Below are 14,095 nucleotides of genomic sequence, written 5' to 3' on the forward strand. Positions count from 1 at the left end.
CTTGTGTGGATACAGTCTGGTTCAACAATAAGGCACAAATACACAGCAAACTGAAATTTATTCATGAGTTTAATATTTAAAATGTTGAGATAAGAGTAGATAATCCTAATGTTAAAGTGAGTAACTATGTCATTGAGAGGGCGAGAGAGAGACAGCAGCTCTGTACAGCTCTCTCCATGTTAAACAACATGAGCAAATTCACTGAAACATATCTATTATGACTCTTCTCATCATTGTTATCACTTGCAAGGGGAATAATAAAGAAGCAGCTATTATACACAGATCTGCCTTTCTGTTTAAAAAAAAAATGAAATAAATGTAAATTTATAAGTCCCCAAAGTGGTATAAACGCGATTTAACATCAAGAAAAAAAGTGCTAAAAGTGTCCACAGAGCGCTACCCTGCTACAGCGGCTCATCCCTCACCAGCCCACCTGGATCGAGCCCCAGTGTTTGCTTTCTGCTGTTTCTTCAGCTTGATTCCCGTTAAGCTGCGGAGGTAGCTGCGGCTAGACTCGCGCTGTCAGAGAGCCAGACAGGAGATTTCCTGAGATGGGCCGCACAGGGAAAAGTGCACCGAAGAGATTTGATTTAGGGACACTGAGCAGATTTGAAGGTAGAAATTAATCCCTCTTGAAAATGAGAGGCAGATTAAATACGTCCAAGTTGCCAAGGGATTATTCCTCCTTTGTGTGTACGTGTGTGTTGCTGGGTTATTTTTACTTTTCCCTGCAGAGACTTGAGGGTGGGCGAGTCACACTCCTCTCCTCCTTTTGTTCATCCTCCTCACTCTTGTTCTCTCCCTTTAAATGCTTTTGTAAAGTCCCGAATGAGCCGAGCAGCACACTTGTTCGTCTTCTCGGATTATCAGATCAGCCTGTTACAGCAAGCAAGAGAAACTCACTCCTCTGTCCTGTTCCTGTGTAGCAGCTTAACAATATTATCTCCATTTTGTCATCTGACTCCTCTGCTGGGTTTAATTTAGCTCATTTACAGAGGAAATGAAGCTGCCTCGTGTGGAGAGCAGTAACTGTACTTTCTCTCTCCTCTCTCCGTGGCTCCTTTTTTTTTTTTTTTTCCTCCTCGCACTCAGACGGACAAAACACCCGCACATTTAGCAGCGATTATAACACATTATCTAGTCCAGAGGACATGGTGATTGCGATGAAATGCCCGGCCAAGCGTGAGTTGTTTTACCTGGGACTTGTCCCTGAATGCGTCACCTGCCTCTTCCAGTCTCCATCACGGCAGGAAGACGTCTGGGCAGCTCGGGGGAGACGTGGCATCACATGCCCTCCCTCAGTGAGAAGTGCGAGTACACACACTCAGTCTACCACCCCCCTCCACCACCACCCTGCCTTTTTGTTCCCCAGAGTGATTTTCTCTTTTCGCCCTGCAGGCAGGACAGAACTCAAATCAAAACAGTTATTGTCACAAATAAATATTTCAGACCCTGCGCGCCTGTCTTTTTAAGAAGCACTGAATGGTGTGTTGTTGTGGCTTTCTCAGGGAGGTGTGCAGCAGCAGGAAAACTGTGGAGGTCAGCGGCATGTCTTTTCTGAGAAGAAATCACAACATCAAGAGAAACAAAGTTGTTTGTGAAGCTTTTAATTATTGTTTTTTTTTAAACACAGTAACAGTAAGACAAATCCAGACGATGTGTAGACGCCAGACATTTCAGATTAAAAGCATCGCACTGGCACTAGAAGCTTATTACTGCTTTTGGATTCAAACAGTCATTGCCAATAATATCTTCCAATGGGAAAAACATAATCTAGGTAGTCTGGCGTTGCTACTTGGCATGAGAAAAATTCATATGATGTGCGATAGATGACAGAGTCCGGTTCAGAACCGGCTGTTGTTAGACTGTTACAAAGAGAGACTTTTACGAATCCTCGTGTTTCTGACTGGACACTGAGGTTTTGTGGACAATGTTTGTCCAGAAAATGTTTATTCCATGAGTCAGATGAAAAACAAAATGAGCGCCTTTTGAGGTTGTTGTTCCAAAAGATTTGGGATGGAGTTGAAGACATTTTTAAAGAGTGCTTGAAGAATGAATAGTTTATATCTCACTGATTGGAGCCAATCTCAGATAACTGTGGGCGAGGGTCAGAGGACACCCTGGAAGGCATTCACATTCAGCCCTCATTGTCACAAATTGAACTCACATGCATGTTTTAAAGCAGTTTAAATCCACTCACACAGGTAGAACATGCAAAGTCCAAACAGAAAGGCCCCAGATGATATTTTAACAATGACCTTCTCGCTGTGATGCAAGATAACCACTGCGCCACTGTGCGACAGAGTTCCCAGAACCAGACTCAGAAAACCCTGCTTCATTCAGATCACACGCTTCACTCTTCTGATTTTGCATAGTTTGGGAACACGTTCTGCTGTTGATTGATTCCTAAAAGAAAACAGCGCTGTGAGGATTTGGTGTACTGTGTGGTGTTCGGTGCTTGCCTCATAGCAGCCTGTAAATAAACAGGAGAGACATCTCTGCTCCATCCCAAACTGAAATGTTGTAGATTTGCTCTTACATGGGTTTAGTTGATCAAAATCACATATGACAAGCAGCGGCAGCAGCAGGGTGCCAGAACTATTAAACCAGAGTTTGATAGATCTGTTTATCCATGTGTGGACTCTACATATAGTCAGGTTTTCTGAGACATTATTGAAGCCATCTATGAAGACAATAGTGCTGATGGCAAAATTTCAGTCTAGTTCTAGTTCTACATTTAAAGGAATAGGATAACTACAAAAAAATAACTTTTTAAAGCAATGGAATTACATAATCTCACATTATGCAAATTAAAATTCCTTTTGAATACTTAATTTTGTAAGATGTGGTTGCATTGTAACCAAAGATAATGCACTGTATAATTAAATGCAAATTGAAATTCCACTAAATGTATGATGCGCAAGTATTTGACAAGCTCTGATTTCAGGAGTAGAATATTTGCAAACTAATGCGTGGTGTGTCTAATATTATGAAGGTCTGGAGAGAGCATTGGGAACCAGCTAATGGTAGACAGTCGCATAGTTCACCCTGATTCACAACACTGTGATTGTGCTAAATCGCAAACAAAATGAGTGCTCATTTCCATGAAATTTAACGCCTTTTAATGCCATTGTCATGATCCAAACAGGGTCCACGTGTATGAGTCTCAGATTATGTTAACAACCAATGAATCTAGAGTAAACAGAAGAAAGAAAAAAAAAAGTAATAACAGAAAAAGAATGCGAAGTAGGGGGGCACAAGGAAACAAGGTTGGCAACCACTGTTCTAAAGGCTTTCAAGGACCACATTAGCTTGATGTACAATTAAGGATCAGCATGAATTAGGTTAGTCAGTTTAAAGAACCCAGGGAAATTAGGTTTGTCAAGACTGCAGCAGAATGTTATCTGAAAGTTTCAGTGATCCGTGATCTTGATGTGGCTTCACACATTTTTCTCCCGAGTTCAGGTTCAAACACACATACCTCTTGTAAAATTTTCTCATTTCTTGGCACGATTCAAGTCACATTTGAAGATGAAAAACACTGGAGCAAAATAATTTCACCAGTTGGCAGCCTCCGCAGTCTTAAGCCACTGACACACACGTGCGCGCGCGCACACACACACACACATACACTGGTCTAAGCCTCGGGCTCATTTCTCAGCGGTTTTCAAGGAAGCACTTCAGTTATACTTTATAAGAGAGAAGGAGCAATACCACAGTGGAAATAAACACCGTAAGAGGTCAAAATCACTTATTCACCCATATCCGTATTCAAAAGGACCCTGTGGAGTTTTTGACCACGTTGTAGAACTGTCCATGAGTGAATCCCCGGTTTGCTCACCTGCACACCTGCAAGCTGGCGGGTGGTGCAAATCACTTCCCTGCTCAGGGTTTCACACCATTACACTGTTTCAGAGGAAGGATGGATGATGTGCCAGAAAAATTGTAGACATGAGCCAAAGAATCCACGCGGAACAAGATAGGGGACTGAGAAAAAACGAAATATTTACACACGAGCCGAAAAACTGACTGCAGCCGTGGTGCGGCATGTGCCAGGACTGCCCGTTTTAGGAAGCTCCTTTTTCCTGTTCAGATAAATAACAGAAACATTGACTCAAAAAGATGTAATTGAGCCAATGAACAGCCAAAACACAATGAAATTGTACTGTTTTCACAAGAAAATATTGCCATACAAACAAGCCTTTTATATATTACGTAACTTCATTCCAGGTAATTCTTTGTCTTTGCAAAAATTTGACTTATTTATATTCTTCCTTTACCTTTGTCAAAAATAATATTACGTTGGACAAGCCCTCTTGTTTCCATTGTTCTCTTTAACATCGTCATCTACAGTTCAATCAATAAGCTTTTGAAAAGAATCCTAAAGTGATGCCCCAAAACAGCAACACTATTTTAAGCATTGCCAGTCATGCAGTTTTACAGTGACGGACATACAGAAATACCCTCAGAGAGACCTGCTGGACTTTATCAGTCTACTGCTATATTTTTTGTTCAAATTGCATTCAGGTTAGAGCTTTTTTTATTTATTTTTTTTTTCCATAGTAAATTGATGTGTGCAGGTCAGACAATAAGATTACAGCAGAAGCCACTATGGGCGCTCGTGTTTGTATCCAATTGAGGCTGAAATCAAAGGGAAGCTATTTCAACTGCTTCATTCAGTAATTTACTTTGTTCTGTGTGTGATCTTTTAGGAATATTATTATTGGATTTATCTGTAGGGACGGAGGTTATCGAGAGGTGAGGTGTCACCGCTGCTGGCTCCCTGAGCAAAGCCCTAAACCCCCACCTGGGAAAATCGTTCAGATTCAGTGTGATTGACATGACTCTCTATTCCAAAATGAGAATTGTGGCCTATGTTTTTCATAAACCACAAATAAAGAATATTTGATGTTTAAAAACGGCATTGTCATCGTCATCATGGTGTTAAACACAACTTCAAGACTTAACCTTTTTATATTTGTGAAGTTTCTTGGATCAGTCTTAAAAAAACTTGTTTTTAATAATAAGGAAAAAAAAAACAAGAACATTTGGAAGTGAATAGGTATCGATATTTTCCCCAAAAATGGTTCAGATGCCCTCCTTCAAAAAAAAACAAACAGCTATTTTCATCAAAGAATGACTGAGGCCGTAAGTAACGCAGTGACTCCCCCAAACAGCCTCGCTGAATGCTCTAGTACTTCGCTGGCTGCGTGCGGGAGTCACGAGTCGTCTTCGGTGTGATCACGCCGGGCAGATGCACATAAATCTGTGCCGGCAGGCACCGACTGCAACGCCGTGTGAAAGGACAGCGGTGATGAGCGTGACTCTGTTAGCTCAGTGTGTCTCTGCGACCGATCTATATCCTGAGTCATAGGAGCCATCCATCACCACAACCACCGGCACTCGCCTCGCTCCTCCACCAAGGTCAGGAGCGCTCACACTCGAGAGGCGCCCTCTTTTCTCCAGATCTTTCCTTCACATTCACCAGCATGAGGGCATAGACGTTGTTATTCTTATACTTCCTTTCTATCCTCTGCATCTCTGCACAACGTTTGGGTTTACACTCGAGTGCACGCTGACCACAGTTCAGCCACCATGCCTCCCCAGGTTCGGCCTCGGGCCCTCCTGTGCTCGGTGGACCAGTAGCTTTTTAATTAGCACAGCAGTGAATCAACAGGAGAGAAGCCTTGGTTCAAAACTCAACGTGGCCTCAAGTCGACCCCGTCTTGCACGTCAAGCTCGCAGTGGAGAGGGGCCTGTTTTGCCAGAGGAGAGCGGGGGAGAGGCGGGCTTGGTGAATGCTTAAAGTTCACTTGTCTGATGAATCAGGGAGAATTAGATGAGTTTTGTGGAGGAATGAATGTCGTTTTCGTGACAGAGGAAGATGCTATGATAGCAGGCCGGCCCGAGGGCCTTTGAAGCTTCTCATGCTGTTAGAGTCTCTCAGAGGAGACTGAGTGAGGCGACTGTACGGCTTAATGCTGCTGTGATTTGAAAAAAATCCTTTAAAACTGCAAGCTCGCTGGGTCACTACATGTGTGGAAAGTAGAAGCCCACAGCAGATACAATTACTCATCAACCGATCAAACAATGCACAGTTATGCTATTTCTCCCATTATAATCCAGATGAAAATATCCATCACAGGCTTACAGGTTGTAAATCCTTGCTGTGCAGGATGACGGGCAGTGGAAATGATCTTCATCATGGCCACGTTTGACCCTCGTCTCTCTCTCCTCCTCGGCGCTGCTGTGCTCTGCTGGTTCGCCCTGATCAATGACCCTGTCATCCTCTCGTGGTGCGACACCGGTCAATAGCTTTGATTAGTGAGCAGCAGGCTGGACTCACACGCAGCGGGCCCAGACTGCAGACACTGCGTCCGCGGCTTTGATTTCAGGCCAAGTGTGTGGCATTCACACACACACACACACACACACACACACACACACACGCACACATATGTGCGTGTGTGTGTATACATGCGCGCGTGTGTGCACGACGGGGTGACGGAAAGACAAAGAGGTGTAACAGAAAGTACTGATTGTGCTATTTATTTCTGCTGACCTCCAGGGCCAAGGCAGACAAGATCAATACAGAAAGGCTCTCGGATGTTTGCATCTGGCAGGTTTTGATGAGCTTCTGTGTGTTTTTTTTTTTAATTTTGTACATGCACACATACCAAACCCATCTCAGAGCAGGATTAATTCCACCATCAGCACTCATGACTGCTGGACTTCCTCTAATGTGGTGTCCCATGGCTGGCTCCCTGCTTCTTTTTTTAACCGAAGACGGAGAATGTCAGATGAAATATCGGCGTTGTGGCGTTTCCCTCAGCTGACCCCCAGTGTTTCTGCTGTGTGCCATCAGGCCATGTTCAGCTTGTGCATGGTGGAGAGCGAGGCGGACGAAGTGACTCTGCAGGGAGTGACCAGCGTCGGACTGAAGCACGCTTTAGACTTCGCCTACACTGGACAGGTGAGCAGGGGCCGCCGCGACTGTCACCACCGTACAGGCAGAAAACAGTGAGTATGGAGGCACGTAAAGGAAAGGATTCTCGAACTCTGACCTAACAGACACTCCTCCAAGCAAAGAGTGTATTTTTGGCTGCTTAATCAACACTCCTGTCTGCACCACAGCAGGTTTTGTTCTTCGATAGTGCCTCGTCTGATAAGCTTAGTAGGCAGCTCCATCTGAAGGCAATGGGCCGCTCAGTTGTCTCAGTTGCCACTAATTAGCAGCTCCTCAGAGACACTTTTCTACACATGAGACATCCGGCATCTGTACCTGTACCTATACTGCGCGAACAAGCAGGAGAGCTCGCCTGTAGCTCTAAAACTGGTGTTGGAGGGAATACTCACATCGTTCACTCCAGTAGAAGTGTTAATGCCGCAAAATGAAAACATTCCACTACAGTCAAATCTAAGTATTTTACAGTAAGTACAAGATCTCAGCAACTAACAAATCCACAAACCCGTCTTAACTGGTATCGACACGGCTGAACAAACTAATGAAGCCAAACCAACTCGGCTAACTGAGCACATTTATTTAACCCACAGGTCATGACATTACTGTACTTGAACAAAATGTAAAATTACACTTTCTTCTCCAGAGCTGAACCGTTATTTATTTTGTGTTTAAGTGTCTGCTGATGTTCTGTAATCTGTTACTAGTATGTAGCAGGAGGAATTCAGTCTAACCGTTCACAGTTGCAGGATCTCAATGGCACACAGTAGGAAAAGTGAAACAGCATAACAAATATTATATACAAAGCATTTAAATATATGAGCTGTACTTATATAAAAAAAAATCAGTTTCCTAGTTTATGATCATTCGGAAGTTTAATTTTAAACGTACTTCACTGTGCAATTATTTTAAATATAAATCAAGTAAATCCTGAGATGGGTTTTAAATGCTCTCTGTTGAAATGACACATGCAGGTACACTTCAAGACTTCACTGTTCGCTTCTCGGCCTACTGCGGTCAACGTGCTGAACATTATTCAGAGAGAAACACTTTTAAATTCCCTTTTGAAAAGGGCACAGCGTTTTACTTCCACGCAGAAGCTGCACGAGGGTCATGTGTGCGCCGCTGGTGTGTGTGTCCTTGCCACCTCACACCCTCAGTAAGAGCGGGCTAAGTGTGTGCGATCATTTCTAATGACCTTCCTTGACCTTTCATTTTTTTTTTTTCTTTTTTACGCCAGTAATTCTCGTTTCACTAAGCAGCCTAGCGGCTTATATTGTATACCGAGAGGTCAGGAACTTTGTAATTACTCCTAATTTTATTTCCGCAGTGGAAATGAGCAACGAGTGAATTGGTTAGCAGCGTAAGTAGGTCAACAGCAGGCGCTCAAGCCGCCCTGCTTTGGTTGGCTCAGCTCCTGCCTGCCCAGAGGAGATGATAGCAGATGAGATGAGGGAAGTCCACTTATCCCCTCATCGCAAATAATGACCCACTAAAAATCCTCCAGCCGCTTGTCATAGGCCGGCAGGGTGAGTGTGAAGACATGCCACCACAGGACGCTCCGAGGCCGAAGTCAGTTCGCAGCCTGATGTCTCTGCTGCTCAGCTGGATCACAATCAATCAAACATCCTGCAGTGTACCAGCCATATCACAAAGACCATAAAGCATTTGTTTTACGACCTGAGAGCGTGCAGCGAGCCGACTCGGACGCCGGCCGAAGACGCAGTCTTCCAGCCCTCCATTTATTTTGTCTTGTCCTCCAGGTGAAAGCTCGCAAGAAAGCCAGTGCAATAAATGTGGGTTTACACAAGAGCTCGTTGTACTCCCACACCGAGCCGGGCGCCGTGTTATAAAACTGACTTCTGCTGCGCGAGGTTGAAGTGCTCGAGCTGCAGTGGGCCTCTGGAGTGGAGGGGAGAGCAGGATATGAAGAGCGTTCACTTACTGTTATTACAGCCATTATTTCAGCTCGTTGCTGGTCGTCTGCTGCCTGACAGGACGCTGAGATAAATATGCAGCGTGCAGGTGGGGAAGTAACAAATTACAAATACTTCCATAATCAATCGTGATTTATTGGTACTTCCATGAGTTTGTAATTTTACTCAGTTAAATTTAGTATGCTTATCTTTAAAAACATTGTGAGTACACCCACAGTTTCAGACATTCAAACCTTCTGATCTACATTTTTGCAGCATTTTTACTATTTAAAGGTGCTGTAGGTAGGATTCCGCATCTCCACCATCTTGCTTAGGGTTACTTAAGTAAGATGGCGATTTGAAACCCAGCACAGCCATTCCTGTCCTGTTTTCTCTGAAATCACGCCGTTACGCAAGTTAAGCCCCTCCCACAAGAACGTGCGACGAATGCCCCTAGACCAATCACGGTTAGAGCCTCAGGGGCTCTTCTGATTGGTCAAAGATACCTGGAGCTGTCAAGATTCCTTTTCAGCTCAGAACAGAGACAGATGGAAATGCTGTGCACTCGCGGTAGTGCAATTATGCTACACTCCTAAAGGATTATCAATGGATACTCTAACATTTAATCCAAAGAAAACAGAAAAATTAGCATTGGCTAGCAAAATCCTGCCTACAGCACCTTTAAACTGAGAAAAGCATTAAATCTGCATTATAATGTATGCATTTAAAATGTCTGTATCTAATGTAGTTTTATGTACTATATTGAATTGACTCCCTGTTCAAAAAGTAACTAATCCTGTAATACTTGAGAACTGTACTTTCTCCTGTTACTTGTAATAATGTTAAATTTAAGTATCAGTAGTTGTTGAGTACTTTTCTTTTGGAGTGTAATATGTTTTTCAGAGCATATATATATTAGTTCCCGTTTATCCAATTAATAAACGGTGTTTAATCTTTTGATTGTGGGAGAAAAGATTTGACATATTTTTCAACCACATAGTCTGTTGCTCATCCCAAGTTCTTTACAATTATGGCATAATTTAAAAGGAAAAGAAATATGCTTTCCATATTGATAAAGTTTATTGCCATGAAGTATTTGCTAAAAGAAAGAAATATTTTTGTGCCTAGTTTAATTGTTGATGAGGTTTCCAGAAAACATTTGGCTCCAGTTTGGAGCAGATTTGCTCTTCCTCCGCCTCAGTTCATCGCATATCCAGCTAATTAAAGAAAATAGCCGGATGTTATTGGTTTCTGCTTTAATAAGCTGAGCTTATGAAGCCCCGAAGATGGTGCACGTGGTTCACTGGAGCTCTGCCCAGGCCTGGGCAGGAAACCATACTGTGATAAATAGCAATGTGCACATGCAACTAATTGCAGAGAATGAGAAAAAAAATAACCGAGTGTAGTTTAGTGGAAATGTTTAACGTCCCCCAAACAAGTGGCTAAATTAACCCAAATAAACAGTTTACATAAATCCTAAAGGGATCACATTATGGACGTGCTTTTTTTTTTTTCTAATGAAACAAAACATGTTATCAGTACAAACACTGACTGAAATGTTTTCCACATCACTCACAGTAATTGAGGACACAAGTACCGGAAACAAGCTGTGCATTTGTTTTCACATGCATTTCATCTGCTTTCAAATCCATAAATTATGAGTAGGCTCGAGTGACAACGGTCCCGGTAAGTGCTGCTAAACCATGGTCGGCCCACTATACTGCATGGAGAGAAACGAGAGGCGAGGGAGACAAACGATGAAGCTGTTTTTCTCACTCTCACCGCTGAGGTAGCCATGGGTGTGCGGCTATGCGGGGCGGCGATGAATGGATTACAGCCTGTTAGAAGCAGGCCGAGTCGTGCTTGGAAGAGGAGAGTGTAAGTGGTATCACAGGGAACGGTCAGCCTCTCTGGGTTATTATTCTCAATGATTAATGGAACACTTATTTTTATGCACTCATGTCAGCGTGCTTGGAACAGATAGTTGACCCTGTCGCGATGCTTCCAGTGTTACCTGGCTCTGCTCAGCAGCACCAACCGGCTGCACGGGAGAGATTTATGTCGCGTACGGAGGAGACAGAAGGATCATTTCAGCCGCTCATTCGGCTAAACAGGAAGCGTTTTCGGCCAAATCGGGGCTGAAAGGATTGTGTGGATATGGCGCTGTGGTGGCAGGAGGATAATGGTCACTCAAGGACACAAGCAGATCAATTCTCAGTCATTTTCACTGAATCAGTAGAGGCTTGGCGAGTATCATTTGTAATCCTCAGCTGAAATAAAACACATTTCAGCAGAAATCATGTGCACAGATTGTCTACACAATTTTTTTTTGTCCAGATGTGGACCATTCAACACAATTTTTTTCCCCCATTATCTTTTCAACAATGACTTACATGCTGGGTGGCTGTCCACCATTTTCCCAGATCAGATAACAGCTCAGATTAGAGGGCGGATGTTTAACAGAAACTCTGCCAGTACCTTCGATTTGAAGCATTTAACACTTTAACACATCTGTAACTCTGCAATACTGCTGAATTAGTGCGGCATTCTCCACCGAATGACACATAAAACTGACTTTTTTCATCATTTAGATACATTGTACAAGAGAATACAAGATGTAAGCAATATATTGTCAAAACTTAAATGTATCAAAATATGATAAAGTGATGGCATACATGGCAGGATGTCAATACCTGTATAATGTTCAGAAGAAAGGCTGTGGATGCTGGAGAATTTGGAAAAATGTTAAAAAAGCAAAAAAGATCTGAAAAGCTTAATACCACTGTAATACTCTTGCATGGCGGTACGATTAAAATAGTCCCAGTAAGTTTATCTTGAAAGGAGACAATTTAATTCAAGTCGAAGTTAAAAAAAAAAAAAAAAAATCTTCATACATAATGAAAGGAACTGCAGGTAGGTTTTATAACAACTGGAGTTGAAGTGCGTATGATTACAGATTACAGAGCCAAATAAGCTTGATTAAGGTGTCTGATCTGTGTATTAAATCAGAAACACACTTAACATTCAGCACTCCAGAATAATTCCAACCATCTATTACAGACATGGGCAACTGGCTACCTGAGGCTCCCTATCATCAAGTATATATGAACATGGCATCACACAGTTGATAGTTTTCATTAAATTCACTGTGTTAATTGATTTAAGGTCATTTGGGTAGATGCTGCATGTCATTAATGATCCATTAAAATTCAATCCATGGCAGAACAAGTATTGCATTGTACTGTAATACACAATATGATGTATCCAGTAATGTGTTAATATTTTTACAAAAAAAAAAAAAAGCAAATTGGAATGTTTTGAAGATCAATTTCTGCAAGCAATCCGCAGAGACACTGAAACTGAAGAAAGGGGAGAGGAAAGTCACAGCCCTACTGACCTTGTTCATTTCCTCTGGACAGATTCTGCTGGAGCCAGCGGTGATCCAGGACGTCCTGTCTGCAGGCAGTCACCTCCAGCTGCTGGAACTCCTCAGCCTCTGCTCACACTACCTCATCCAGGTGGAGTACACACACGCATACATGCTCCAGCTAATCCTGAAAACAACCTAATTCTCACTTCAGACTAGATATACATTAGCTGTCCGATTTTTAAAACGGTGATGTTTTATTTACAAAAAGAGAACAAAGAGAGCCATAGAGAACACAAGGGAAAGCACAGAGTACAGGCAAAATGTCCCAGAGCAACGCAGACAAACTGTCAACACGACACTGAACTGAAGCCCAGTTTACAGTGCAGTCAGCAGGTGCAGACAATCACACTCAGACGCAGGTGAAGCATTCAGGATCAGGGCAGGGAGCAGCAATCAGACGCGAGGAGGGAAGCCGAACAGCCTGAAATGAGAGACGGCGTGAGACTTCAGACTTAAACTGGAAACAGACAAAACAGGAGACGTGCACTGTGACAAAGACAAATGCAAATTAACAATGTGTGAAGTCCTTCTTTGTGTAATTTATGTCCTAAAGGAGTATGTAAGCTCAAATCAAGAGGTAGGCTGAACTCCCATGAGTTCAGTATGAGTTCAGTATGATCAGTAATTTGGTATATTTTTCCGCTAGATAGTTTCAAATATGAATTTATTACTTCTTTAATATGTTTCTAAAGTTAACAACATGTGCTTTGAATGTGCACTTTGGAAAAAAACTATTGCCTCACACCATGTTTGAGTCCAGGCTCTGTCTGTTTTGAGTTTTCATGACCTTCTGTATTCATCCTCTCTGTGATGATGACTTTCTGACCTAAGATAGGCCTCAGCTTCTTGCTGCTCTTGTCTGAATAAAGGCAGATGGATAGATCCTGAAAATAGCTTAGTCAAGTATTTTCAAGTGCTGATCTACAGTTTGTTTTTTGATGTTATCCTGCTTCAACACATTTTGATTCAAATGGACTGGATGTTTTCAGTCTTTGTTAGAGTCCGAAAAGACTTTGGGACCACTGTTATGTTACATACACTGCAAACAAGGGATTGGAGCCAGCCTCACTTGGTCTGCAAGCCTCTATGACAAAGTAATTGGTTTTCATTAGAAGTTATTTTTGAAATTCACATAAAACTGAAGTGTTAAATTTACCTTTTCTGCAATTTTATCAAGTTTGGTTCTGGATTTAAGAGGATGTGCACTGTCCTGACATGTTGAGGACTTATTTTTGGACAAAATGTCTTTATCAGTGAGCTCTGGAGATGCTGTATGGCTCTTTGTATTGCTTTGACAGAGCCTGACTCCCTGGTTCAGATTTTTCTGCTGAGCTAAGACAACTGTCTCCCAGTGTTTGTTTAATATGTTATACACAAGAATGAAATAGGCATCAATTTTTCTCATCTTGGCAATATAGAATTAAAAAAAAAAAAATGTGTCTTCTAAAATGAGCTATTTTTTTGAGCTGGGCCAACACTCAGTCATGCACTGAACCAGCACTGTAATTCTACTGCAGTAATATGCAATAAGCAGTCTATAATCAGGCCTCTCACCATGACTCCGGGACCTGAACCGAGAAGAATTACAGCACAGAAAGCCCTGATGCTGGTAAACACACCATGTGGTGTTCGGGGACACATCAACAAGGTTTATACTTATCATCTACTGTAAGACGCCTGGGTCTAAGATCTCCTGAGTAACTGGGCCATCCCGCTGCTGCTTCATGCATTTCATCACAAGACCAAGTTGATGAAACAGACCCTGCTGTCCTCGGGGTGTAAAGCATA

The 14,095-nt window shown here is 42.5% G+C and overlaps 1 protein-coding gene across 2 annotated transcripts in view; it reads left to right on the top strand.

Annotated features, from left to right (window-relative positions):
* The window catches only part of klhl32 (kelch-like family member 32), a 30,853-nt gene that overhangs the window by 5,716 nt on the left and 11,042 nt on the right, over window positions 1–14,095 (top strand). For both annotated transcript variants that reach the window (XM_030103341.1, XM_030103342.1), the window contains exons 4-5: window positions 6,866–6,973; window positions 12,297–12,395. In XM_030103341.1, coding sequence (XP_029959201.1) covers window positions 6,866–6,973; window positions 12,297–12,395 — 207 coding nt within the window. The remainder of the gene's footprint in view (window positions 1–6,865; window positions 6,974–12,296; window positions 12,396–14,095) is intronic.

The sequence above is a fragment of the Salarias fasciatus genome, chromosome 11, assembly GCF_902148845.1.
Source record: "Salarias fasciatus chromosome 11, fSalaFa1.1, whole genome shotgun sequence".
NCBI classification, from domain to species: domain Eukaryota; kingdom Metazoa; phylum Chordata; class Actinopteri; order Blenniiformes; family Blenniidae; genus Salarias; species Salarias fasciatus.